The sequence below is a fragment of the Vombatus ursinus genome, unplaced genomic scaffold (genome assembly GCF_900497805.2).
Source record: "Vombatus ursinus unplaced genomic scaffold, bare-nosed wombat genome assembly UNPS02014770.1, whole genome shotgun sequence".
Classification (NCBI taxonomy): domain Eukaryota; kingdom Metazoa; phylum Chordata; class Mammalia; order Diprotodontia; family Vombatidae; genus Vombatus; species Vombatus ursinus.
This window is the reverse complement of record NW_020954548.1, coordinates 694,543-707,352: the sequence shown is the minus strand read 5'-3', so window position 1 is coordinate 707,352 and position 12,810 is coordinate 694,543. Positions and strand designations below refer to the sequence as shown.

Sequence of the window (12,810 nt, the reverse complement as noted above, 5' to 3'; positions counted from 1 at the left end):
GTGTGTGTGTGTGTGTGTGTGTGTGTGTGTGTAGATTTTGACCCAATATCACAAATGCCCAAAAATCAGACCTTCGTCCAATGCTGGAATGCATTGTGAGCTGGACTTGGCATTAGGAAGATCTGAGTTTATTCTCTTGTTTCAGTACTTCCTACCTGGGTGACCCTGACAAAATCACTTAAAACTTCTTTGGGCCTGAGTTTCCTGCTCTGTAAAATGAAGGGTTGGACTGGATGGCATTCAATGATCCTTCCAACTCTATATCTATGGTTCTACAAAGTCACCGAGGGTCAGTTCACTGAATCCTAGCCAAGTGTTCACAGACCTGTCTAGCAGAAGTGTGACAAGAGGGGAAGGAGCACGGGATCAGAAGGCCTGGGCTTGAATCTGAGCCTATTTACCTTAATCAAGTCACTTTGTCTCTGGCTTCCTCGAAGGGGACTGGGCTAGATGTCTTTTTCCCTACCATTCCTAACATTTTCTAACTCAAGCTCCCAACCAATGTAAGCACCCCTAAAAGACGGTCATCCAACCTGTGTCGAACCTGTCCAGTTATAGAAAACCCGCCCCCTAAAGAGGCCAACCCACTCCACCGTCGGACACAGCTCGGATTGTTGGGGAGCTTTCTGATGCTGAGTCAAAATCTGCCTCCGAGGCTCCCCCGGCCTCTTCCGCCTCTGGGGACAAACAGGACAAACGGAATGCCTCTTTCACCTGACAGTCGTCCCGTGCCTGCTGGGTCTTCTCTTCTCTAGGCTCAGCACCCCAGTTCCCCGCCCCATGGCTGGTGCTCCCTCCTGGGCATGATCTCGAGGGCCCTCTCGGGCTGGGGGTCCTCATCCCGAACGCCTGCAGACAGTGTTGCTGACTCTTAGAGGCAGGAGGGACCCCATCGGCCATCGAGCTCAACCTGTACCTGAAAAATGAGTCCCCTCTAAAACATTCTACGTTTAAAAACTTCTAGTGACGGGAGGCTCACTACCCACCGACGCAGGGAGAGAGCCTTGAGTCCTCGGCGCTGCACTCTCACTCCCCCTGCCCTCCCCCCAACTCCCCAGGACCACCCTGTTTCTTCAGCCCAGGGCTGTCCTCACCTCGGCTCAGAAGCGAGAAGGCAGCACCCAAGACGCCAACCCAGCCCCAGAGAGCTCCCCCCCACAACACGCCAAACTCACAAGCGCCGGGGGCCCGCAGGAAGCGGAAGTCGAAGCCGGCGTCCCCTCCCTCCTCTCTCTGACAGGCTGGGAAATCTTTCCATCTCCGTCGCGGCCCCGCCCCCAGCCCCGCTGGGGATCGTGGGAAACGCTTACGTATCCGAAGACAGAGCTGGAGGGGCGGGGCGCGAAGGGGAGGTGGGGAGGCTGCCGTCAGAGGAGGGTGCGAGCGGAAGCTCCCTGGCTCCTAGGAGGAGCTGCCGCCTTCCTGTCCCCTCCCCCAAGTCCTAGGTTCAACCTCGGCAGTCTTCCGTGTTGCATCCCCATCCCCTCCCCGGGGTGGATGGATGGAGGCGCCACGCGCTCTCCCTGGGCTCAGCAGGTCACACCTGCCTCCTTCTTTAAGAAGTTACAAGCCTGATCCGGCCCCGCCACCTGAGAGCGTTCATATTAAACCGTTAGGTGTCTGAAGTCACCAGCATCCGCCTTATTCCCAAATCTCAATTCTCAATCCACCTTGACCCACAGTCATCACCTCCCTTTCTGGGTACTCTCCTTCACTGGGTTTCAGATACTCTATACTCTGCTGGTTCTCCTATTTCTGCTCACACTTTTAATCTCCTTCGTGACTCTTTTACCACCACCTAAACACAGGTAGGATGTCTAACTTCGAGTGAGATCATCAACAGAAGAGGACAAGCTCTGCCCTGGCCCTCTTCTCTTGCTGAACTTCTGACAATCTGAATTTGGCCATTTGAAGCCATGCTCATAGCTTCAAACTGTCACTTCTAAGCAGGACCTGCAAAGTCCAGCTTTGTTGCATGTCTCCATTTGGATATCCCATCCTTTCCAATAAGATAACCTATAGGCACCTGTACTCAACATGTCCAGAACAAAATTAGTCTTTTTTTTTCCCTCAAACTCCTCTAACTTCTTTATCTGTTTCAAGTACTACCATAATCCCAGTCACCCAGGTCTGCAACACAGAAGTCATTATCAAGGCTTCTCTCTCTCTCTCATTCCTATAGTCAGTTGCCAATTCATGTCAATTACATCAATTGTATCTCTGCCTCATCTCTGAAATTCTTCCCCTTTTCTGTAATTATACGGCCACCACCCTAATTACCGTTCTCATCACTTACAGCAATAGCTTCCTAATTGGCTTCCCTTCTCTCCCCAATCCTAGCACACAACTGTCAAATGGATATTTCCAAAGCACAGGACTAATTTATTATTCCCCTGCTCAAAAAGCTCAAGGGTCTCTCAATTGCTTCTAGGTTAAAATTTAAATCTTTGTTTAGCAGTTTTAACAGTAGTAATTAAAGTCAAGGTCATTGATTTAGTCCAGTGCCTACCCTAGAGCCTTTCACGTGATAGGGGAGCAATAAATATACATTGAATGAAGAAATGAGTATTCCTGTGTGGGCACGTGAATTGCCTCCAGTCTCAACTCCAGACAGCTGTGAACTCGACCTGAGCTCTATTCCAGGATACAGATTGATCCCTTACTGATAAGGATGACAGTAGGGAGAGGTAGAGGGGATAGAGACCAGACCTGTGATTTCATCGATATAGGGAGCTTCCTCTGGTACTATAAGGTGGTACCTTTTCTGTAACTTAGAGAGTTGCCTAGAGCACTAAGGTATGAAGTGATTTGTTCCGGGTCACAGCCAGTATCAGCTGGAGAACTTGGTTCTGCTATTGCCTCTAGACACTGAGGCTGGCTCTCTATCCATTACACAGAATTGCCTCTCTGCAGGATGACAGTGCCTAAGTAAATTCCCCACGAGGAATGCTCTCTACATAGCTCCCTATTGATTCCATTTCACTGACTTGCCCTTAATCCCATGAACAGAAGCTTTGGTCTTGATTCCTGGCTGATGAAGTGATCTTTCTAGACCCCATACCAATGGCTCCCACATTCACCATGCCCCTAGTTAGCCTCCTTCACCTATCCCTAAGGGATGCAGCTGCTTTGCTGGAGAGAGGGCCCAGCAGCTTCAGGGAAGTAGGAGTAGAGGTGGGGAGGACACAAGGCCAGGGGCAAAAAAGGGACAACTCCACTAGGAAATAACAAGAACAAAGATTATTATGAAATCTCCAACACAACCCAATCTAAGGTGCTGGCTCCTTCAGTCTCAGAGGTAAGTTAGGGAGAATGTGCATGTCCTGGTTCTGTTTCTCACATGAAGGCAGGGAAAGAGGTAGAAGCAGTTCTGACTCACTTTCATTTTTCCTTCTCTCCTACTCAGTCTCTCTCTCTGGATCTGCCCCCAAACTTGCTGAGTGCCTGAAATTTTGAGATACGTTCTACCCCTTAGCATAGTTCAACAGCTTAGTTCTCTCAACAAACCAAAAGTTTACCCTTGACCAGTCAGGAGGGTCAGAGGCTCTGGTCTCAAGCAGACTGCCATGTAGGTGTCACGATGGCAGATCCCCAGATCCCCTAGGCCTCTCGAGCAGAGACAACTGGGATTCAGGAACTGGACTTGGTGGGGGAGAGAATATCTCTTCCCTTGGCAGAAACAGAAAAACCATACTCAGGACAATTTTATTCAGACAGAAATCAAATAGGAAGCATATCTCCTTTATTTTTGGAGAGGGAAAGTGGGAGGTGTGGGCTAAGTTGGAAGGCAGGTGGAGTTAGCCTATCATTGGCAGTCCCTGCTGCAGAAGAACAGCTGGGCCACTGGCCAGGTAACTTCACGTGACCGCGTAGAGTTCCTCCTGGGTGTTCTTACAGAGCTGGTAGCGGCAGGTGAGCTTCTGTGACCAGGCCCAGGGTTCTGTGTTCTTGTCACGAGGGGGTAGAAGGAAAGCCACACTACTGGCCATCAGAACATGCCAGATGCTGTGTGTGTAGAAGTAGTTGTCATTGGTCCCCATGAAGGTATAGATGGCAATGGCCACAAATGCCAGAGAGATTCCAGGGAGGAGGTAGAAAGCCCATCGCTTCCATGATGTGGGATAACAGTGATGGCGATGAATACATCTGTATACCTAAGCCACACAAGAAAAGGCAAGAATAGATCTATTAATGACCAAAGAGAGAGGGTCTCGTTGCTTTGGGGAAAGATCTGGATCCTAGTGACTAACCTGTGTGTAAGTTTGAATTAGTCTCTTTGGGCTTTCTTTGGGCTCATTTTTGTCAAATGAAGATTAATAATTTGTTTGGCTGCGATGTTCTGAGAAACAATTGGCAAGGCAAGGCAAGAAGCATTTATTAAACATTCAGGTAGCAAAGAGCTTTATAAAGCATGATGTGGGACCTTACAGATGGGGAGGGAGTGGAGGATGGGGACCCCGTGCCTTAGGACTTGAGGGATTCAGGGACTTGATCCCCCTTTCTACTTCCCAGTTGTGAAATGTCAGCCTACCCACTGGGGACAAAATGCCAGAGTAGATAGGTAGAAACCTATCTCTTCCATCTTCAGGGAATGACAAGAAGGTAGCTGGGAGTAATCACTAGCAAGTCCCTGGGGGAATTACAGTATCATTACCTCATATTAATATTATAGTTACAAAGTGCTTTCCACTGAACCTATGAGGTAGGTAATACAATGATTATCCCCAATTCACAGAGGAAACTGAGGTTCAGATGTGGAGTAACTAGCTATCATATAACTAGGATATGGTAGTCAGGAACTTGAATGAATTCCAAGTCCAATGTTGTTTTCATTCTGACACACTTGTCTTCATCCTGGAGCTGAACTAAGAGAGTCACCAAGATTTTGCTCCTGCAGACCCATCTCATTTAGACAGCTCCTTCCTGTCTGTCTCAGTGTCTCATCCTTAGCCCAGGGCTGATCAATAGTGAATCAAAGGAACACCAGTCAATGGGCCACCCTGGAGGCACACAAGTACACTGGCAGCTTCTGTCCAGGCTCCATGGGCATCCTGTCCCTGTAATATCCTACATTACTGACCCTCATCAGACCTCAAGGGAGTTGAATAATGTTCTCTCCAGCCAGTCATTCAGCTGGTCATCATGGAATGTGTATTATTTTCCAATACCGTGCTAGGCTATGGAGGGGACACTTCAGACTTTGAAAGAGGTTTCTTAGTCAGTTTTGAAATTGAAGAATGCTGACCAGGAGAAATTAGTCTTCCATAAAAAGTGACTCATGTAAGGCTCCTCTGCATTTAGATACATGATCTACTTACATTAACTGGTCATGGCAAAGGCTAAAAAGCAAAGATACGCTTTTGGTCAGGACTCTCTATGGCGTAATCCTTGGGCTCTGACCCCTTACTGTTTTTATGTCAAGGACCTCCTCAGAGGGAAATTGATCTGTAAATAAATGGGTTTGCTCTGTGAACTGGGGGAAACTGGTGATGAACATTTTGTGTACCAGCCTGACTGGTACCTAATAGGCACTTAATAAATGCTTGTTAAATTAAACTATAGGCCTACAATGACCTGAAGACTACAAAAAACAAAGCCAGGGCCTGTGCTAACAGTGCAATGCAGTAGAAATAGTGGAAAGGAGGCTTGTCAAAGCCTGAGCAACTCTCCTTCTTCTGTGTAGAGACCTCGACAAGGGTAAACCTATTCCCTGGAGAGTATCTGTTTTCTCATCTGTAAAATGGGATAGTATTACTTGTACTACCTACTGTGTAGGGTTGCTATAAGTAAAGCACTTTGTAAACCCTAAAGAGAGAGCAAGTGAGCTATCTACCCATCTGTGAGCTACATACAAATGATGATAGGTCTATTTTTACTGGACAATTTGAGTTAGGAACCAGAATGAGATCCCTAGTTCTAGACTCTTTTGCTTTTCATAACTCCATAGCACTGATTTCTAATACCATCTGAATGTTTGTAGATTTCACCAACATTAAACTTTGACTAGCCTTAACATAGCACATAATAAGAGCTAACATTTATATAGTGCCTACTATGTACCAGGCACTCTGCCAAGTGCTTTTCAATTATCTCAATTGATTCTCATAACAACCCTGGGAAGTAGGTGCTATTATTACTTCCATTTTACAGATGAGGAAACGGAGGCAAACAGAGGTTAAATGACTTGCCCAGGGTTATAAAGCTAGTATGCAGCTGAGGTTAACTTTGAACTCAGTTCTTCCTGATTCCAGGTAAATTGCTGACTTCTCTTATGGCTTGAGTTTGAGCAGGATGAGGTCAAATGTAGACAGATTCAGGGTAACAGTGGAGATTTTGGGGGGTACTACAGGATGAGCATAGCGAGCCACCAAGCTACCCTAGGTGTTGAGATCCACAGAATCAAAGAAGAAAAAATGCAGGACAAGATACCTTCAGCCAGACTGAGTAGCTCAATTTGAAGTCTCAAAAAGAATGTGGAATTCCAAGAGTCTGGGTTCCATTCCTAGCCCCCAACTCACCCCACAGAATCCTTACCCACATGCTGATCATGATAATGAGGGCACAGAGGCAGGGGCCCATCATGTTCCAGATGCCCCTTCGGTCCAGCTGCAGGGACATTGCAATGATCAGGGTCCCCAGGACAAAGAGCACCTACAGCGGAATGCCAACAGACCATCAGGCATCAGTTCTATCCTGTGCCCCCAGTACTCAGATTCTACAGTGTTGATCAGATATGGCCTCCCTCTCTTCCTGTCTCTTCATTGCTAACATGGGGTGGTTGGATTAAAGAATCTCCAAAGGCTTTTTCCACATCCTATAATCTATGTGTCACCTCTACCTAAGGGAAAACATCTTAACAATTAGGGCTATCCCCAAGTGGAATGATTACCTCAGAAGATAGTGAGGTTCCCCACTTGTTAGGGGAAGGGATTCCTGTTTAGGAACAACCTGGACTACTGAACCTCTGAGGTTCCTTTCACTTTGAAAGCCAATTATATTCTAAGGTCTAATCCAGCTTCAAAATCTTAGGATTTCCTGCCTCACTTCTTAAAGCTGGGGTCAGGGAACTTGCCCATAATATAGAAAGGAAACTTAAAACTTATAGGAATATAATGGCCACTACAGTGAGGCTGCAGAGGAGTCTTGCAGATGGCGGAAGTCAGCTCTCCTGAGATCTACCCCAGAACAAAGTTATTATGCCATCAGATGATACAATATGTGACTGCAGAAAGCAGGGTGGACACATCTATGTTCTTTTTCAAGATACGACTGAACCCAGGATTCACCCTATCTATGGGGCTTCCCCTGATTAGCCTGTCTGCTCTGCATCCTCTAGGCCCTTCTACCTTTGAAGGTCTGGCATTTGGTTGGTTACCTGGATGGTGCTACGTATGCTGGCATGCTAGGCCAAAACAAGGAGTTCTGTGAGGGTTAGGTTTGACATAAGTAATTGTTTACTAAAAACTTGCTGACTGGGTGTTTAATTCCTAGGTCTGGGTACCCACCCTCTTCCTGAAATGATACAGGCTCAGACTGTCAGATAACTCTTGAAGTCCTTGACTCAAGAATAGCCAAAGAACTTCCGGACTGCTGTAGCAAGAGGTCAAGCTGAACTTAAGAGTGGCTTGGTTAGTCCTCTCTCAGGGCTTAGCAAGTCACACTAAGGACCCAGCTCACTGACAAACTTCATCCAAATGCAGGCCCTTCTTGTGGACCTCCCCTCCTCAGATGAGTGAAGCCTACGGTGAGGTAGGTCCAGGTACAAGGGTGTTTTAGGCATGGAGCTATTACTGACCCTGCTCCTTCGTGAGAATTAAACCCATGCTTGATGTTTCTAATCCCAGCTGAGTGATTCAGCATTTCCTGTAGGATGTGGGCCCTCAAGAGGTGCAGAAAGGGTCACACTACTTTTGATTTTATTATGCTATTTCTTGTCTTATAAGATCATTCTTTTTTTGGTCTATTCTAGTTTTTAGGGAGTTGGTTACTTGGGTAAGGCTTACCACTTTTTCATCTAAGCTATTCATCCCAAGTCCTTCCTCTAGAGCTTTTATTTCATTTTTCATATCTTGCTTCATTTCTTGTAGGTAGTCAGGTAGTCCTTGTAGAAAATTCATTTTTTTTTTTACTTTGAGTCTAAATCTGCAGTTGTTATAGTTGTTTTATTTTAGGGATTCTCTACAATAATTATTTATATTGTTGGGATCTTCTTTGGTTTATTCATCCCTCCAGGTTTAGTTCTTGAATTAGGGCTTTGTACCAGGCTGCCTTTGCCCCCTGCTATACTTCTGAGTGAGTGGTAGTTGGCACTACCTGGTCTCATCCTGGGTCCCCTGGGTTCCTGCACCAACTTCTATTTCCCAGAGTCAGGTCCCCTGGATGTTTGAGGTTTAGAGCACTGGGTCCTCAGGGCCCTCTGTGGCATCACAGGACACAGCACTAGGTGCCCCAGAGCCCCTTTGCCACGGCTGTCCCACTCGGATCAGTGCTATGCTGAAATCCCTGGTCTCCAAGCTCCCCGCCCTGGGAAACCTCTGCTCTTTGCAATCTCTGACTACGGGCTTGTTTGATGGTGCTGGTGCTGGTGCTGGTGCTGGTGCTGGTGCTGGCAGCTCTCTCCATATTTCCCATGGCCTTCTGGTTTTTTACGTAGTTCTAGGGTAGAGGAAGTCACTGTAGTTTTTCAATGAATGTCTGATCACTATTCTGGTGCAAATTTCATGTTTTTGCTGGAGTAGGTACTAGGGAAGGGAGCTGGCCATTCATTTCCCATATGGCAGGTGGTCCAGGAGTCTAGCTACATTATCTCACTAGATTTTCCCAATAGCCTAGTGAGTAGGGAGGACAGAAATGAGTATCCCTAAGATCTAAGGAGGTAAGGAGACTTGCCCAAAGTCATACAGCTGCTAAATGACTGAGCCAGAATTTGAATCTGGTTCTTCTGACTCCAAATCCAGAGTTTTTTTCCATTATTTTAAGCACGAACTGATTTGTTTCTTTGCTCCCAACATCAGTCCATCATACTAGACTGAGAAATGTTGGTGGCCCTTAGGCCTAGCGCCAGGTCTTTGCCGGGGCATCCTATCAGGGAGGCAAATACAAGAAATAGCTTTGGCAGCAGGAATGCCTTGTCTCCTCTGGAAGCTGGGGACCACAGAGAGCAGGAGCATTGTCCCACACTCATGGAAAACCTCAGGGCAGGAGAAGGGGAGTTTCCTCTCAGCTGGCTTTCTGCACAGCTGAAAAGAAGAGAAAAACAGCTCTTCCTCTCCCTCCTCACTGGTTTGTTTTGACTAGCTTGGCCTCTTGATCTTGTCTAAGGCCACCTCACAAAAAGTTGAACCAGGAAGCTGGGGGGCAGGGCAGGTAGGGTGTGGGTGAGCAGAAAGGGAGGCGCTCTTAAGCACATCCCAACCCCACCTAACAAGTACTATTTCCTCCTGCTGCGGAATGCCCAGAATCAGAGTTCCCTCCCTTCAGGAAATGAGTCCAATGCCACCAGAGTGATTCTTCCTCCCCTTGCTCTCTCAACGGCAGTGACCCCAGTCTCACTGACCCTCTACGCTTTCCCGGGCATGTTTGCCATTCAAAAGTGTCTCATGTGAGCAGGATTTCTCAAGAAAGTCTAGATGCTGAGATTTTCCTCAACCCCTCACAGGGAAGGGTGCAGAGTGTGCTCTCTGGGTATTATCTCCTGCTCTTCTCCAATCTCCCAAACTGCCCTGAGGGATTTCTAGAAGGAGCTGAAAGGTCCCCTGACTTCAACAACACTTACATATTTCACAAAAGTCTTCACTCGAGCCATGCAGAGGATTGTAACCCAGATGGACACCACAGAGCCCAGGAAGTCACAGTACTGGAGCGTGTCATAGTCCATGATGCACAGCACTGCCACCCCAGGCTGGTCACAGGCATGATAGAACTGCAGGGGGAAGGAAAGGGGCAGTCAGAGGTCAGGCTCCAGCCACCCAACTCCAGGTACTCTGCCCCTCTGCCCAGGAAGCCCAGATCAGGATCCTTTCTAACTCACTCTTTCTCATGTTTCCCACATTCAGTCATTAAATCCATAGATTGCTTCTGTTATCTCTTTTGTACTCCCACTGCTACCACCCTAACCCAGGCCCTCAGTATTTCTCACCTGGTTTACCAGTTGCCTAACTAGTCTCCCTCCTTCTAGTTTTTCTCTGCTACAATAGTTTCTTATAGACTATGGGATAGAATACAAAATCCTTCGCCCAGCACTTGAGACTCTCCGTAATTTCCATAAAGCTCAAGGAGGCAGTATGGTACAATGGAATGAACACTAAATTTGAAGCGACAGGACCTGGCATCAAATCCTACTTTTGGTTCCAGTGTGAGTCTGGGCAAGTCACTTGGCCTCCCTGGATCTCAATGTCCTCATCTGTAAAATGAGGGGATAAGATCTACTAGATGCCCTCTGAGGTCCCGTTTAAACCTGGATCTATTATTAATCTCTATTTCCAGTTTTATCTCATGACTCTCCTGTGCACCACTTGAAACTCCAGCCAAACTAGACTCTTTGCTGACCTCTAAACTCTTCTTGTACTTTTTGGTCCTTATGCCTTTGTCCAGGCACCATCTGTTGAATCCTCCCTCAAGCACCACCACCCCATGTGTGAAATCTGTTCTAATCTCCAGGCATGAGTGACTGTATCTCCTTCCTTGGGACATCCAGAGCACTTTTTCTTCCTGCCTCTCCTATATGTTAACGGTATTCTACTCTGCATGATATGGTCTCGTATTCAGCCACGTATAAGCTCTAGGAAGGCCAAGTTCATATTCATCCTCATTGGGCTAGCCAAGCACTCTGTACACACCATATGCTTAGTAAATGCTATTGCATAAATTAATGAAATACTACTGCTAACCTCTGGGAAGGTCCCTTAACCTGAGCTACCCTCCTGGCGTGAGGAAAGGGGCCTTCTCTGAAACACTAGTTCCTTACAGAGATGCTCATACCTGACAAACTGCCTTTAGAAGAACTCCCAGGCAAGCCCTTTCCAAGGAGAGGGAAAGGCTAGATGGGAGGAAAGAAAAAACATATGATGGGCACAGTAAGAAAGAAATGGGGAATAAAAGGCAGTACCGTAGAAAAAAACATGGTATAGGTGTAGACAGATGCTTCAACCACGTAGTGGCGATAGACAGCAACGGTGACAGGAAGCAGGAACATGAGGTTGCTGAGTGTAAGCAGCAGGGTGGCCACGTTCTGCTGCACCACTGTTTGGGCCTTGGTGTCATCAGTACAGCTCCAGCCCTCCCAGCCTGCATCGATGGAAGGGAAGACTCATTCAGTAACTACTGGAATTTAGGATGGGAGTCGGAAGGACAAGAAATGTCCCAAAACAGGAGGGAGGCTAGCACTTCTAAATCCTACCCAAGGTTTCCTCACTAATCTATTATACTGTAAGACTTTTGACAGCTGGGGATTTTATACTATGTGTAAATAAATGAAATCACTTGGTCGAAAAAGAGACCTGTTCCCTAGTGCTGTTGGGATGGTGGTTCCTTCTCTATAATACTAATAATAGTGATGATGATGATGATGATGATGATGATGATGATGATGATGATAGCTAATATTATATAGTGCTTTAAGGTCTGCAAAGTGCTTTAGAGATAGGCTTTTATTTGGTCCTCATGACAACCCTGTCATGTAAGTGGTAGGTTCCAGTCCCTGCCTGACTTTCAATAAATCGCTAGGCAGGCCCAGTTTTTCCTTTCTTCCCTTTAGTTCACTTTAGTCAGAGATCAGTTTTATTTTTTTTGAAAGCCTTTTCTAGCAACTAAAGGAAAAAAAGCAAAATCAAACAACTCAGGGTACATAGAATTGAAAAGTTACAGAGCATGGGGATGTTATACTAGGACATGTTTCCTCAGGATTTCACAGATCTGATCAAGAGGGCTTTAAACTGAAAAATGAAGAGGAGGAGGAAACTGCCTTCACAGATCTGCCAAGTTAGATACCACAGAGAGTAGTAAGCATAGCACAGAAGGAACATCAGATGAGAAGCTCAGTAATCACAAGAAACGAAATTCAAGACAAAAGCCATAGATGTTGCCACACAAATATACAAGGTACAGGTAAGAAAGAAGGTGAGCTAAAAATCCTAACCTAAGGAGAAAAATCCAACCTCATAAGAGCAGCACTGAGATATGATAGGCTGGGATTCTCAACTGGCATATATATGGCTGTTAGAAAGATATATCTTACTTAAAAGGAACAGAAGAGATGAAAGGGTAAGTAGCAGTATATGCTATGAAGTTATACTTGTGTGAGGAGATCAAGGAATCAGAGGGGGAAACCCAGATACAGAACAGTTGGGTGAAGATCAGTGGAGGGAGCAAGGGAAGGAATATTTTTGTGGGAGTATGTGATGATGACCTAGAGAAGAGAAGGAAAACAGAAGATGAATTCAGGAAAGAGACCACAAACTTGCCACAGAGGCATATTTTAGTAGGGAAGGGGGAATTTAATTAACTGGACATTTGCTGGAGCTTACTGCCCAAACCAAGCATCTCAACAATGACTTCTTTCTTTTAAAAGATGAAGAGAAGATTTATATGAACTGATGCAGAACAAAATAAGTAGAACCGATAAAACAATAGACACAATGACTACAAGGTAGAGGAAAAACAAAAAACCGTAACTGAATGATGCATAATTATAATGATCAAAGCTGTCCCTGGAAAAGAGTTCTACAAATGCATCTTCTCTTTTTCTGCAGGAAGGGGTGGGGGGGTGTGTGTGTGTGTGTGTGTGTGTGTGTGTGTGTGTGTGTGTGTGTG

At 46.2% G+C, this 12,810-nt stretch overlaps 2 protein-coding genes across 5 annotated transcripts in view; both read right to left on the bottom strand.

Moving 5' to 3' along the window:
* Window positions 1–1,242, bottom strand: part of LOC114043983 (39S ribosomal protein L28, mitochondrial-like) — a 10,537-nt gene extending 9,295 nt beyond the window's left edge. Inside the window, exons 1-2 of one of the 3 annotated variants that reach the window (XM_027863287.1) lie at window positions 1,095–1,162; window positions 715–916 (exon numbers count right to left, since the gene is read on the bottom strand). The gene's annotated coding sequence lies outside the window, so the exon portion shown is untranslated. Of the gene's footprint in view, window positions 1–714; window positions 917–1,094 lie in introns of all 3 variants that reach the window. The other 2 variants (XM_027863288.1, XM_027863286.1) reach the window with 2 other exon arrangements.
* A 2,467-nt stretch (window positions 1,243–3,709) lies between these two features.
* Window positions 3,710–12,810, bottom strand: part of LOC114043944 (post-GPI attachment to proteins factor 6-like) — a 29,856-nt gene continuing 20,755 nt past the window's right edge. For both annotated transcript variants that reach the window (XM_027863212.1, XM_027863213.1), the window contains 4 exons: window positions 11,108–11,286; window positions 9,776–9,922; window positions 6,535–6,651; window positions 3,710–4,154 (listed from right to left, as the gene is read on the bottom strand). In XM_027863212.1, the coding sequence (XP_027719013.1) occupies window positions 3,858–4,154; window positions 6,535–6,651; window positions 9,776–9,922; window positions 11,108–11,286 (740 nt within the window). In that variant the 3' untranslated portion in view covers window positions 3,710–3,857. The remainder of the gene's footprint in view (window positions 4,155–6,534; window positions 6,652–9,775; window positions 9,923–11,107; window positions 11,287–12,810) is intronic.